The following is a 14,200-nucleotide window of genomic DNA, read 5'->3' on the forward strand; positions in this document are numbered from 1 at the left end:
AAGAAGATAAATAGCAACGTCTTCTTCTTCTTCTCCTTCGTCTTCTCTTCTTCGTCTTTGACGTTGTTGGTTTCTCTTTCACTGTGCCTGAAGAGCGCCGCGATAAACAGGGCAAGTTTGACCATCGTCATTTTTTTTTTCCCACACATCTTCATCTCCACCATCTTCTTCTTCTTCTTCCTCTTCTTCTCTCAACGTTAACACCAAAAAACAACAAACATCAACACACAAACACACACAACTCGCTCTCTCAACCAGACTCAGAGTCGACTTGCCTCCAAGTGCTAAATACTGAGACTGTCTTTCTTCTTCCTTTTCCCTCTTCTCGACTACTTTGAAATCTACTGCCCAATATGACATCTGAGGTACGTTTTTACCCCTCCCGCAGTTCTTCGCGCCGTCTTGCAAGGACGCAGAGCAGAACAGACGGGACTGTTTGATACTATTTCTCTGGTTTTATTCTGTTTGGAAGCAGCTGGACTGACGTTCTAATTCGGTTTTACAGCGTGAAAGGTAAAGACGGACTCTTGACGGGCTCCTGGCCTCCTTTTCTTTACGTGCCCTGACTGACTTGGGATATAGCAAAACCTTCCTTGCGAGGCTCTGTGAGCAGGCCGAGCGTTACGATGGTAAGACCTCGTCTGTGAATGTGGAGGATGTCTTCTCTTCACTCGCTTTCCTCTGCTGAAGGCCCCTGTTTGGATGATGGCTGATTGTTTTCTTCTGTTGTTTTTTTCCTTGCTCCGTAGAGATGGTCACGTACATGAAGGTAAGATATGCTATCATCAAGCGTTCGTCAAGATCTCCAGGTTACTAACAATCTTCTGTAGGAAGTTGCCAGCGTATGTTAACTTGCATGAAATCGGCATGGGCCCGTCAAACTAACCCCTTGCCACGTTATAGATCGGTGGTGAACTCACAGTTGATGAGCGCAACCTTCTCTCTGTCGCGTACAAGAACGTCGTTGGAACCCGTCGTGCCTCGTGGCGCATCATCTCGTCCATCGAACAGAAGGAAGAATCCAAGGGCTCTGAGAAGCACGTCCAGGCCATCAGCGAGTATCGGCAGAAGATCCAGGCTGAGCTTGAGCGTGTCTGCCAAGATGTCCTCGATGTCTTGGACCAGTCTCTCATCCCCAAGGCCGAGTCTGGAGAATCCAAGGTCTTCTACCACAAGATGTATATCTACACTGGAGCCTTGTACACGCAAAAAGGGACATGCACCGCTGATACCTTATTGTAGGAAGGGCGACTACCACCGTTACCTCGCCGAGTTCGCCTCTGGGAACAAGCGCAAGAACGCAGTCACCGCTGCCCACGATGCTTACAAGGTATGTTATCTTGTCTCACTCCTCTTTTTTCCCACCATTACCCCAACTAATATGTCTAGAACGCCACCGATGTTGCCCAAACTGAACTAACCTCCACCCACCCAATCCGCCTCGGTCTCGCCCTCAACTTCTCTGTCTTCTACTACGAAATCCTCAACTCTCCAGACCGTGCCTGCCACCTTGCCAAACAAGCCTTCGATGATGCCATTGCTGAGCTTGAGTCTCTCTCTGAAGAGTCCTACCGTGACAGCACCCTTATCATGCAGCTTCTGCGTGACAACTTGACTCTCTGGACCTCATCCGAGGGTGGTGAGCCGGAATCACACATGACCCAGGGTCAACAAGCCTCCGCTGAAGGTGCTACCGAAGAGAAGAAGACTGAAGAGGCCGCCGCGGCCGATGCTACAGCTGTCAAGTCTGAGGAGCCAACCCCCGATACTACTGAGGTCAAGAAGGAAGAACCTGTTGCTGAGTCCTAGACGGGAATTCATGGTTAGGATCTTAAGGCTACGGCAAAGGCAGAAACATAAAAAAAATGATAACCCAAAAAAAATCCAAAAATGCCCTTTTGATGTTGAAGACCACAGATTATCATATTACCTGTCCAAATATGTCTGTTACCCACCATGCTCTATAGCTGAAAACTGGACGATGGACTGTTTAACCCCGCAAGGGCCATATATGTACCCCCCGGTCATTCAACTATCCAGCCTAGCCTAGCCATCCATGTCTCGCCTTACTCTGTGTTCTATCCTATGCTCATTTTCTTTTATTACATTATTCCCAAATTCCAATTCCAAATTCCGAGTTCCCCTTCTTTTCCTTTCATTTTATCTCAAGGGTCGTTGTATCTTCTGCTGGATCGGCGGAGTTTTTAAAGCACTTGGAGAAGACCTTATGTCTGGACAGATCGGAATCCTCTGTTGTTTATTTTTCTCGCCCTCTCTTCACCCCCCATACCCCTCTACACATTTGCCATTCCGTCTATCCGTCTTGCCCTGCTTGTCTTCGGAGATTTGTGCCTTTGCTCAGCTTATGCATCACATAAAATAACATTAACATGACATAACAAAAGGCCATATCAGATTAAGTCGGTCTACATGTGTTGACTCGCTGCCTGCAGTTAAAAGCACAGCAGGGCTGACTTGCGTATTAGATACGTCACTGCCGATACCTAGATTATACTTGTATAGGCCTGCTTCTCTAAGCAAACAGTAGCATATTGACCCTTCGAGTGAGTCAACTCCTCAATGCTGTCGAATTATTACTTGCAAACGACTCTCAGTATTACTATATACTCTCTAAACATTCTACAAGAGAAAGGCACCATCTATATACGCCTGGAGCGGATTACTAACTTTACTCAAGGACTTTCAAAGACTTCGTTCTACAATACCCAACAATGACGCTGTCGATGGTTTAAGATGTCAAGGGGAGCCTATAGATTTAACTATTTTCATGCTCGGGCTCTCCCCTTGACCTTGCATTTATACATAAGTATAAGTATACCATACCATGTTTATACCTCTATCCGTTTGATATCCGGTGATTCTCGGCCCTCTAGATCCGTTGGCCAAAGACTAGAATATCCAAAAATTACTTTAGCCTAATGGTGATGCCGCTCAATATGTAGGTTCAGCTTGTAGAGCTCTCCATAAAGTATTTTTTCCCTACAGCTAACTTGACCTAGATATACAGATTAGGTGTAGCAGGTCTAAATACATCGTATCTTACTGCAAGCGGCTCGGATAATGCTGTACAGAGGTGAGATCTCATAGTCATAGTTTTGAAGGGAAGGATACCAGGTTCATATAAAAGGGCAGCTTTCAAGATACGAGCACATTAGATCACTACACCTGGTTGCATGGTCTGGTGCAAGTTGCTCTCATATAGTATATTTCATGTGAGTTATGGCAGCCACTCTGGGCTATTACCGGACGAGATAAATGCTTTAGTCATGTTATCATCTTAATGGAACCTTTGATAACCAGTATAGTGCGAAAGTAACCTTCGGGATAGATATACTCTAGATAATACCATCCTTTCTTATCTTTATATACTTATCTGGCGCAGGATACTTGGGTCATCCTCAAATAGAATAGGATCTCTTTATCAATTCTTGATAATGCCCGAATAGAGTTATAGCCGTCAATTTTAGCACTCAACTAGTTAAACCTGGGTAAGTTCGGGCCACTGGAAGCTTAAATAGCTGTCAGTATACATATGAGGAATCTCTCTTCAGTTCAAGCTCGTCTTTTTGGCCAAATGGTAGATTTGACAATAGCCCACTATTAGTGGGGTTTAATTTGGTGGTTCTGGAACACTGCTTATTTTATCATGCCCTCTTCCCAAGGGGAAATGATATAACTAAGGTATATATACTAGTAGATGCGCCTGGGAGTGTAACATTACTATTAGCAGAGTACTTTTACTAGTTAATATGTAGATAAGTAAACCAGTCACCGCACCATTCACTTTGTGGAGGCTTACATTCATGCCACGGGGGACTAAACGCTCCTTAGGTCTTTAATAATACTAGATGCATTTACAAATGACAACTCATCAATAGTCTCCTGCCATAACAGTTCGGCAACCTCCTTGCCCTGGCGCGTGTAGACCATAGGTGCCATTCTGTCCGAGGAGTCAATTAGCAACTTATCATCTCGAGTATAAGTGTTAAGCTTACGGCTGTATCTTCCCATCTTCCAGATACTGCCCGTGAGACTCCAGGCCATGTTTAACGAGTGCGTCAGTGAGCGAGCGGGCGCCAACTGCAGCAGTGCGAGCAAACATGAGCCTGAATACACCAAATATAAACCCACGGAAGCTGCCGTTATAGTCCCTGGTTAGGCTAGTTTTACACAGGCCTGGATTAGGAGCATTGATGATAGCAACAGATGGAGGTATTCGTCTGGTTAGCTCTACCAGGAACAGCTGACCAAGTAGCTTAGAAGTTGAGTAACGATCGTGCGGATCAAAGTTGTCTTCCTTGTCAAAGGCAGGTAGTAGAGGGATTGAATGCTTTTCCTTAAATTTAGCCCAAGAAGGAGTATCAGACGATACGTTGACCAAACGTCCGGGTTGCTGAACCGAGTTCTTGTCTTTGAGCACTGGTAGTAGAAGGATTGTAAGCAATGCAAGGGACAGGTAGTTGACTTGCACAATCTCTTCATGTCCGGTACTCTTGTTTATCTCAAACGATAACTTGGCAAGGCCAGCATTGTTGACAACGTAGTCCAGTCGCCCAAGCCCTTTGGCTCGTCCCACGAAGGACATTATCGAATTGTAGCATAAGAGATCCAGCTTCCAAACCTCGATGGTATGGTTCTCGGCATTTCTCCCAGAAAGCAGCTTTATTCTGGCATCCTGACCCTTGACCTCGTCACGAACGGCGACTATGAGCTTGCTTAAACCCAGATCTAGAAGTTGTCGGGCACACTCAAATCCCAGGCCAGTGTTTGATCCGGTGATGATGGCGGTTTTCCCTTCAAGATCTACCTCATTGCGTGATGCTATAGGTGGTTCAGCAAAGAGTTGGCGGTGGTAAAAAGCGGCTGCAGTAGCCCTTTTCTCGATGGTGGCAGCATCGAATTGCATCATAGTACAAGCCATTTTGATGAATACTGCTGGTTAGCAATTGAAATGATTTTAAAGAATGTTATGAAAACAAGGCGTGGAGCTGTCAAGGGGTGCTGCTGACAGGAAAGGCCATGCAGGTTGAGAACGGAATTCGATTTATGGCTAAGGGGCCGAGTTTCCAAACGTTCTTGATATGTGCAACGGAGCCATCCATGTTACCTCTAAGAACTGCGCGACACCGTTAGACAGCATGTGTTGCAGTGCAGCCGTTAGAAGTTAGGTTGAACAATAACGCAGCAGTCAACAATGTTGCACTAGCAAGACCTCCTATATCAAAGTCGATAGGGCGTGAGAGGCTCTCATGGACATGGAAAGCCTTCAGGGGATTACATAGTGTGCATGCAAATACTTTGTGTTTATATGAACTCAGAATAAGAACGAGGATGATCTGCTTACATAACATGCGGCTCAAGGTCACCTGAAACCCACGTGGAGTATCACATGACATCTTACGTGATAAAGTATAGACTAGTCCTCTTTAGGCTAGATGATCTCCGGTATTATGTTCTTCCGGCGCCCGAAAAGACCACGTTGGTTCGAGCTTAGCAGAAAAAACGGCATTTTAAAGCAGCGAAAAAGAGTAAATTCTACATCTTCGCTTTCTTGCATCCTCTCTTCTTCTCCTACTCTGGCTTCACTGCGAAGAGTAATTGGCAATAGACTGGCTGTTGCGTTGCTGTTCTACTCGTTTGTCAGCTGCGAAACACCTCCCCACCCTATATCGATAATATATCTCTTCTCTTTTTGCGGGGAAGATCTCGCGGTCAGCTGCAAAGTCCTCTCTCCACGTACCGCAGCAGAGCCCCGGGCTCAACCCACATACCTTCAGACGCTGAATCCTCGTTATCGCTGCTCATGGGACGGACACAAAAGTCGAATTGAGTGGCTGATTTTACCTTTTTTCCCTTCCGTCACATAAAACAGCTCGATTTGTCAGCTTGAAAATTCCTTGAGGACACGGGTACAGATTGGAATTCTGTCTCTTTTCTTCTTCTTTTCCTCTCTCCTTGCGCCTAGCGCAGAGCTTGAAGAAAGATAGAGTACCATGGAGCGTTCGTTCCTTTCCACTCCGCAGGAGGTGCTCGCGCATTTTGGAGTGAAGGAGGACCAGGGCTTGCCGGAGGCTCAGGTGGTCAAGCACAGGGAGAAATATGGTTCTAATGGTGTGTAGCTGCTACTTGGACCAAGTGTATTCCTTCTGGGATTTCTCACTAACTCGTCGTTTTTACGTAGCTCTCGAGGAGGAACCGCCAACCCCGTTGTGGCAACTTGTGTTGGAACAATTCAAAGATCAGCTCGTCATTATCTTGTTAGGATCCGCCGTGATATCCTTTGTGTTGGCACTGTTTGAAGACAGTGAAGGATGGACTGCATTCGTGGACCCCATAGTCGTAAGTACTTATAGAGAATTAATCCAACCGTTCAGTTCGGGTATTAATTTTTGCTAGATCCTTACGATTCTTATCCTCAATGCGATCGTTGGCGTGTCTCAAGAAAGCAGTGCTGAAAAGGCCATTGCTGCTCTTCAAGAATATTCAGCAAACGAAGCCAAGGTCATCAGAGATGGAGCACTTCACCGTATCAAGGCTGAAGAGCTTGTGCCCGGTGATATTATCTCGGTAGCCGTGGGCGACCGCATCCCAGCCGATTGCAGGCTACTCGCTATCCAGAGCAACAGCTTCCGGGTTGACCAGGCCATCTTAACTGGTGAAAGTCAAAGCGTTTCCAAGACCACAACTGCGATCAAGGACCCCCAGGCTGTGAAACAAGATCAGGTTAACCTGGTTTTCTCTGGCACTACTGTTGTTACTGGCCACGCTACAGCTATTGTGGTGCTTACCGGTAGCAACACCGCAATTGGTGATATCCATGAAAGTATCACTGCACAAATCTCTGAACCTACTCCATTGAAGCAAAAGCTGAACAACTTCGGTGACGCATTGGCTAAGGTTATCACGGTTATTTGCATCCTTGTCTGGCTCATAAACATCGAGCATTTTGGTGATCCAAGCCATGGAGGCTGGACCAAGGGAGCCATTTACTATCTCAAAATAGCTGTTTCCCTGGGCGTGGCGGCCATTCCAGAAGGCCTCGCGGTCGTCATCACTACCTGTCTTGCCCTGGGAACAAGAAAAATGGCAGCAAAAAATGCCGTCGTGCGATCTCTGCCCTCCGTTGAGACCCTTGGAAGCTGCAGTGTTATCTGTTCTGATAAAACCGGAACCCTTACCACCAATAAGATGAGTGTCGCTCGTATTGTTTATTTGAATGAAGGCGGAAACGGTCTTGAAGAGATTGAGGTTGAAGGCACCACCTTTTCTCCCGAAGGCAACCTAAAACAGCATGGAAACGTGCTCAAGGACTTGGCTGCTTCATCTGCCACCATCTACCAAATGACCGAAGTCATGGCTCTTTGCAACGAAGCCGAGCTAGCGTATGATGCTAAGACTGGCACTTTTAGCAATATCGGCGAGCCCACCGAAGGCGCTCTCAGGGTGTTGGCTGAGAAAATTGGAACTGACAACGCCGCAGTCAACGCCAAAATTAGGACTCTACCTCCCGCCGAGCGTCTTCATGCCGCTAGTAAGCACTATGAAACTCGATCACCAATCCAAGCGACATACGAATTCTGTCGCGACCGTAAGAGTATGTCCGTCTTGGCTGGAAAAGGAAGAAGCCAGAAACTGCTTGTCAAGGGCGCTCCAGAAACCATTCTTGAACGGTGCTCTCACGCTATTATTGGATCAAACGGAGAGAAAGTTGCTCTCACAAAGCAACATGTTTCACTGATCCAACAAGAAGTGGCGGGCTACGGTGATCAAGGGCTTCGCATAATTGCCATCGCAAACATTGTTAATGTTCCAGAAACCCCCTTGCTACACAACGCTCAGACGTCGGCTGAATACGAGAACTTGGAACGGAACATGACTTTGATCGGTCTTGTCGCCATGCTAGACCCTCCACGCCCAGAGGTCCGTCCGTCCATCGAAAAGTGCCGTGAAGCAGGAATCCGAGTCGTCGTTATCACCGGTGACAACCAGCATACTGCTGAGTCAATTTGCCGACAAATTGGAATCTTTGGTAAAGATGAAAACCTCCGCGGCAAGAGTTTCACTGGGAGAGAATTTGACGAACTGAGCGAGCAAGGAAAGCTTGAAGCAGCCAAAAATGGCCTGCTATTCTCTCGTACCGAACCAACTCATAAGTCAAAGCTCGTTGACCTTTTACAGTCAATCGGACATGTCGTGGCTATGACTGGAGATGGAGTCAATGACGCTCCTGCACTGAAGAAGTCGGATATTGGCGTTGCCATGGGCTCTGGAACCGACGTTGCTAAACTTGCGGCTGATATGGTCCTCGCAGATGATAACTTCGCCACTATTGAAGTTGCCATTGAGGAAGGAAGGTCTATTTACAGCAACACCCAACAGTTTATTCGCTATCTGATCTCGTCAAATATCGGAGAGGTTGTGTCCATTTTCCTAACTGCTGCCCTCGGCATGCCTGAAGCTTTGGTACCTGTCCAGCTCCTGTGGGTCAACTTGGTTACCGATGGTCTTCCTGCAACAGCCTTGTCGTTTAACCCAGCAGATCATGACGTCATGAGACGCCCACCTCGCAAACGAGATGAACCCCTTGTTGGAGGTTGGCTGTTCTTCCGCTACATGGTTATTGGTATTTATGTTGGTGCCGCAACAGTATTTGGTTACGCGTGGTACTTCATGTTCAACCCAGAGGGCCCTCAAATCTCCTTCTGGCAATTGGTAAGAACATATTTTCATACGGACACCGTTCTACCCCAAGTTCGATCTGAAACTGATTTGTTTTCTACGCAGTCCCACTTCCACAAATGCTCCAGCGAGTTCTCTGAGATTGGCTGTGAAATGTTCAGCAATGATATATCAAAGTCTGCTTCCACAATTTCTCTCTCCATCCTTGTTGTGATTGAGATGTTAAACGCCATGAATGCCCTATCTTCCAGCGAATCTCTGGTTACTTTCCCTCTATGGAACAACATGATGCTCGTCTACGCCATCATGCTCTCCATGTCTCTCCATTTCGCCATCTTATATATCCCTTTCCTGCAAAGCCTGTTCAACATTTTGCCGCTCAACTGGCTTGAGTGGAAGGCTGTTTTGGCTATCAGTGCGCCAGTCGTGGTTATCGACGAACTCTTGAAATACGCGGAGAGGGTCCTTTATGTGACACATGTCACACTCGACCGAAAGGAAGAAGTTCAGAATGGATCCAACGCGAAGCCAAAGACATCGTGAAAACGACATCCAATGCTGCTTTGAAATCCTTCATGTACTTTTATGTACGTATTACAAGTGAAGTATTATCTCTATTCTTGCAGAACTATTCATCCCCTCAACACTAGAAACCCCCGCCCAATCACAATCTCTCAGGAGAAGAAAAAGGGGGTAAACGAGGATAAACGAGACACAAGATATTGACTTACATGAATTCCTACGTCTCTTGGTTCTGGTTTGAATTCGCTTTTACCTTAGAAAATAGATTATATTTTCTTTCAGCCAATAGGTGGTGGAATGGAGTATGTGTCTTTCTAGATTTCTATGTTCTGAATTGTAAGTTATTTTTGTGAAGTTATACATAATCACTATATATCAGTGGATACACATTTTGTACCTCAAACTTGCAACTCTCTTACACAAGCTCAAGCGAGCTCCACTTAGCAAAGTCCTTAGCTAGCCGCGAGGCAGCCAACGTCCATGCATAAGGGAATACGAGATCACTGGGGCAGAGAACTGAAAAGTTTGTGATGTGGGTCGAGGTACAAACGGGGAGGAAGCTTCATATTCAAGAACTGCTTTCGTGGAAGCTAAGATAATGACAGAACCAGAATACGAAATACCCGAATGTGAAATCAAGACAGTCAAGATAAAATATTCAAAGAGCGAAGAAGCATTATTCGATTCGCTATATATAAACTAATAAGTGGTAAAGAATAATAACATAAAAATGATTGCACTGAGAAAGAAAATAGTAATATGTGCAGAGTTTTGATAAGTTCAAGCCCGGCACTCAACCAGTTGATGCGGCGAGGTTAAAAATGTACTGGGAAAGTAAAGACCGAACGTCGAGTTCAAGGTGAGGGGGCATTATAGAAAATCGATCACCTATTGGCCACTGCCGTTGTAGAGAAGGCGGTTGGTGGTGCTGGGACCTGGGCTGCGGATAGCCGGGAGGGAGATCTGCTTGAGGCGGTCGCAGACCTGGCGGGGGTCGATTCCCATTCCGATCATGTAGGCACCCATACCAGCGACGTGGGGAGAGGCCATGGAGGTACCGGACATGGTGGTGCTACCGCCGCCTGGACGGGCAGCGATGATGTCGGAGCCAGGAGCGTAGATGTCAACTTAAATGATATTAGTATTTCATTCTTGCACTGGGAAAGCAGATATCATGACTTTACTTACCAATTGAACCGTAGTTAGAGAAGGAGGACTTGCTGTCGTTGACAGTGGAGGAGGCAACAGTGCAGACGGCTGGTGCAGAGGCAGGAGAGTAGTTACGAGCATCTTTCTATAAAGCGGAATAATAATTAGTAAATGATGTAATGAGGTATTTGGATTTGAGGTGAGTCTTACGTTGTCATTTCCAGCGGCAACGGCAACGAAAATACCAGCGTTCTGAGCACGAGTAACAGCGTCGTTGTTGGCCTGGCTGAAGCCACCACCGAGAGACAAGTTCATAGCAGCCTTTCCAAGGATTCCACGGGACTGAGCATCCTGGACACAGAAGTTGATACCAGCAATGATACCGCTGGTGCTGCCGGAGCCATCGGAGCCAAGGACCTTAACGGCAACAATGTTGGCGTTCTTAGCAATACCGTAGGTAGTCCCAGCGAAGGTAGAAGCAGTGTGGGTTCCGTGACCGTGGCGGTCAGCGTTGTCACGGTCAGCAGTATTGGTACCCCATCGAGCACGTCCTCGGAAGTCTTGGTGGTTGATATCAATACCGGTATCGACACCATAGATGGTGACACCACGGCCAGCGGAGTCATCGAAAACGTAGTCACGGATTCCGGCCTGACGGTGAGAAACACGTCCAAGACCCCAGCTGGGAGCACTACGCTGGGTGACAAGGCCCGAGATTCTGACAATTTGATCGTGTTCAACGTAGTCAACCTATTGATATTATTAGATTCTTCCAAACGTACAGAAACTGATTGGAGGTATGAAACAAACCTTGGAGTCATTGAGAATCTCATCAAGGGTGTCTGGGTCGAAGTGACCGTGATAACCTCTCCAGTTCATAATATCGAACTCGCGCTGCATACCATTGGTGTTGGTGCCTCGCTTGGCCTTGTTGTTGCTATGGATCTGTGAGACAGAGGAGACGTGGGCCTTGAAGTCATCGTGGGAGACGCCATTTTTCATGACCACAATGTAGGAGTCAGGAATGATATCCGCCTTGTTGCTGCTCTGAGTCTTGAAGACCGCACGAGCATCGGCGGCAGCAAATGCTGCAAGAAACACGGACAGAGTCTTGAGGCAGACCATTATGATGAATATAAAGGAATGTAAGAGAAAAGTTGTTAAAGGAGTGGAATGTCTGTGTTTTCTGATGCAGAAAAGAGACCAAGGGGTATTGAGCTGGTGGGCAGAGGGCCAAATTTATATTCCACTTAGCTCTCTACCATACCTCAACTCGAGCAGAGAACATGTTTGGCGGTGGCTATTTCAGCCCTCATCCCTTCCAAGGCTGACAGGTACCATAGTAGAAGTAGATTGCCATAGGGTCGTCGGGATATACCTTGAAAGCGAGTTCCACACGTTGAAACAGAAATAAGAGATCAATATTACGGCAAGATGCGGCATGGTACAGAGGTCAAGAGCTGGCCATAGCTGGGTTTGAGATACCTCGGCCCTCCTAAAAAAAGAAAGAAAAGAAACTTGATGATGTTATAGGTATCATTTTGCTGAATGATTGATATCTCCGCAGGGGATACCAAGCACCACCAAGAGTTTCACCAACGAGTCAGACGACATCTTTTGGTCTCCGCATAGTACTGCGCTCTTGAATAAGGACTGCCGTTAATAACTGACGACCCCACGGGGTTTAGACAGCGCACACGATACTACTGCGCGTATATGCGTCAAAGTGATGGTAGCGTATACTCCGTAAAGCTGCCACGATGTTGTGCCCTCTATCGAAAGGCTACTAAATTGAAGGTTTCCCAGGATTCTTCGGGAATATGGCTGTGTCGAGTGAGTGACCGAAAAGTTGATAGTTTCAGGAGCAACTCCGTATGCTTGGCCAGTGGAAAAAGCCGAAACACATGACTAATATTGGAATATCTGCTCTATCAAACGTTGTTATCTGAAATTAGAGCGTCAAGGACTATCGTCAGGGGTGAAGATGGAGAATAAAAATATGCCCCTTGTTCGCGATTCTTGGTGCTAAGATATTAGGCAATCGACCCCAAGGCACAAATACGGCTTGGGGACCAATAGGAGCATTCCATTTCAACTGACCGCAAGATTTTGCGGTTATTCCGGTGCATGAACCATATTCTGGGACTTTACATAGCACAAGAGCTCTCGTATCCTTGGGGGGAAAGGTTCACGCAATCTTAAGAGCCCATAAAATAACCCCGAGAGTTGTGATTCCAGTTGCATGACTCTCCATGGCTGTTCCCCGTTCACAGGAGAGCATGTATATGGATGGAGAACGTCCTGATAGAGACCGGTACCAAGGAAGAGTACCTTGCGAAACTATCCTTGACCACCATTCCAGCCATTTCAGCTCCCAAGAGTTATCCGTGTGCTCTCTCATGTGTCTGTCAGCTCTTATGTTTTTGATAAGAGATAAAAATAAGCTAGATCAAAGTGGATCGATGTGTTTAGGCGCGAGCCGAACCAGCCGTGTCACTTCCAGCTTCAAAGATCGGCCTCAAGATCGTCTCTAACAAAAGCACCAGCCGTCTATCAGAGCTGATCGGAGTTGATCAAGATGAGCTTGTTGTAACTTGTTCGAAGTTGAGGTTCTTGAGGTCGCCCACGCGAGTCGCTTGTCCGGGCCGGGTAAACTTAGCTCCGTCTAGTATTTTTTCGTTCCACCAAAAACACCCAAAAAAAAACTTGTAACAATCTCAAACGTTCTCTCTCTCACACACACAGAAGGGGACCCACGGTACCCTACTCTTCGGGGCAAGCTTATATCAAGGACGGGCTCTGGAGAGATTACCAAGACTATCCATTGCAACCTCAGAGTGAACTATACTTGCCACCCTCACTCTGCAGTTAAATTAGTTGTCCCTTATGTTCGACTGAGCTACGCTAATCAAAAAAGAAAAGAAAAAAACATGCCCAACGAAATCCACCTTCGGCTTCCATCCAGGATCTCATCGTCGCCTACTACTGCTGCCGGTGCTGCGACTGCTGCTCCCCCGGCCAATTGTCCAGAAATATCAAGCACGATCCCGTTGCTCGGGACATGGTACGTCCTGAGCTCCTCGATCGAGTTCTTGAAGGACAAGAAAAATGTATCCATTACATATTCACTAAAGGAACCCGACCAGCCGTCTACAGAGACCGATGGTGGCATCGTTGAGTTTACAGACGATACTGTCCTTAACTCGGTAACTTCTTACCAATCGATTTCGGAGGACACTGATGATGTTGGTACCACCGAAGGGACAGAAAGACCGACCCCAAACTCTCTCCCAGGAATATTTACTTGGCGAGGCACCGGCTTCGCCAAGTTTATTACCAACCGATGGGAGGTTTTGGGCTACGGCAAGCTTCCAGCTGAGGGCAGTAGACCCATAAGGGAAGGTGACGAGCAGCCTATGTGGATGGTCATATATGCGGATAAGTCGATGTTTACCCCCCCAGGTCTAAGTATCCACTCAAAGGGCACCAAGTCGCTTCCACCCCAGACTATGGATCTGATAAAGAAAGCCTTGGGTGGTTTCCAACCCAAGGAATTAAAGGACTCCATTCGCGGTATGGTTGATATCTTGCAAGAGTGATTCAAAATGATGTTTTTCCCGGTTACCTTTTTCTCTATCTCTCCTTTTCCCTTTTGCTTATCCTGTTTTGTTTACTATTTAATTACCTTGCCGCTGACCATAGAGTTTTTGGCATATCTATTCATACACGTCGCATAATTTTTACCTTCTTCATCCCCCGGGCACAGCAAAATAATACTCCGTTCGGAGTATACGGCATCAGTAGCCTTGTACATACCAGAGCGTGCAAT

The 14,200-nt window shown here is 46.7% G+C and overlaps 5 protein-coding genes across 5 annotated transcripts; 3 read left to right on the plus strand and 2 right to left on the minus strand.

Annotated features, from left to right (window-relative positions):
* Positions 1–224: 224 nt before the first annotated feature.
* Positions 225–1,857, plus strand: MCYG_07210 (3 protein epsilon; the record flags this gene model as incomplete). Its single annotated transcript, XM_002843381.1, has 8 exons — positions 225–365; positions 506–513; positions 583–629; positions 750–769; positions 831–842; positions 904–1,178; positions 1,243–1,330; positions 1,390–1,857. The coding sequence occupies 8 exons, from the start codon at positions 354–356 to the stop codon at positions 1,807–1,809; spliced, it is 882 nt and encodes a 293-aa protein (XP_002843427.1).
* Positions 1,858–3,837: 1,980 nt separating this feature from the next.
* MCYG_07211 (retinol dehydrogenase 12) lies at positions 3,838–4,930 on the minus strand (the record flags this gene model as incomplete). Its single annotated transcript, XM_002843382.1, has 2 exons — positions 3,838–3,961; positions 4,017–4,930. The coding sequence occupies 2 exons, from the start codon at positions 4,928–4,930 to the stop codon at positions 3,838–3,840; spliced, it is 1,038 nt and encodes a 345-aa protein (XP_002843428.1).
* Positions 4,931–6,014: 1,084 nt separating this feature from the next.
* Positions 6,015–9,243, plus strand: MCYG_07212 (calcium-transporting ATPase sarcoplasmic/endoplasmic reticulum type; the record flags this gene model as incomplete). Its single annotated transcript, XM_002843383.1, has 4 exons — positions 6,015–6,132; positions 6,203–6,360; positions 6,418–8,733; positions 8,806–9,243. The coding sequence occupies 4 exons, from the start codon at positions 6,015–6,017 to the stop codon at positions 9,241–9,243; spliced, it is 3,030 nt and encodes a 1,009-aa protein (XP_002843429.1).
* An 867-nt stretch (positions 9,244–10,110) lies between these two features.
* Positions 10,111–11,496, minus strand: MCYG_07213 (oryzin; the record flags this gene model as incomplete). The annotated part of the gene is made up of 4 exons (XM_002843384.1): positions 10,111–10,349; positions 10,411–10,516; positions 10,582–11,121; positions 11,182–11,496. 4 exons carry the CDS (start codon positions 11,494–11,496, stop codon positions 10,111–10,113), a joined length of 1,200 nt encoding a protein of 399 aa, XP_002843430.1.
* Positions 11,497–13,301: 1,805 nt separating this feature from the next.
* On the plus strand, positions 13,302–14,108 carry MCYG_07214 (conserved hypothetical protein; the record flags this gene model as incomplete). Its single annotated transcript, XM_002843385.1, has 2 exons — positions 13,302–13,944; positions 14,074–14,108. The coding sequence occupies 2 exons, from the start codon at positions 13,302–13,304 to the stop codon at positions 14,106–14,108; spliced, it is 678 nt and encodes a 225-aa protein (XP_002843431.1).
* Positions 14,109–14,200: the final 92 nt, after the last annotated feature.

Source organism: Microsporum canis, genomic scaffold (assembly GCF_000151145.1).
Source record: "Microsporum canis CBS 113480 supercont1.7 genomic scaffold, whole genome shotgun sequence".
Classification (NCBI taxonomy): Eukaryota; Fungi; Ascomycota; class Eurotiomycetes; order Onygenales; family Arthrodermataceae; genus Microsporum; species Microsporum canis.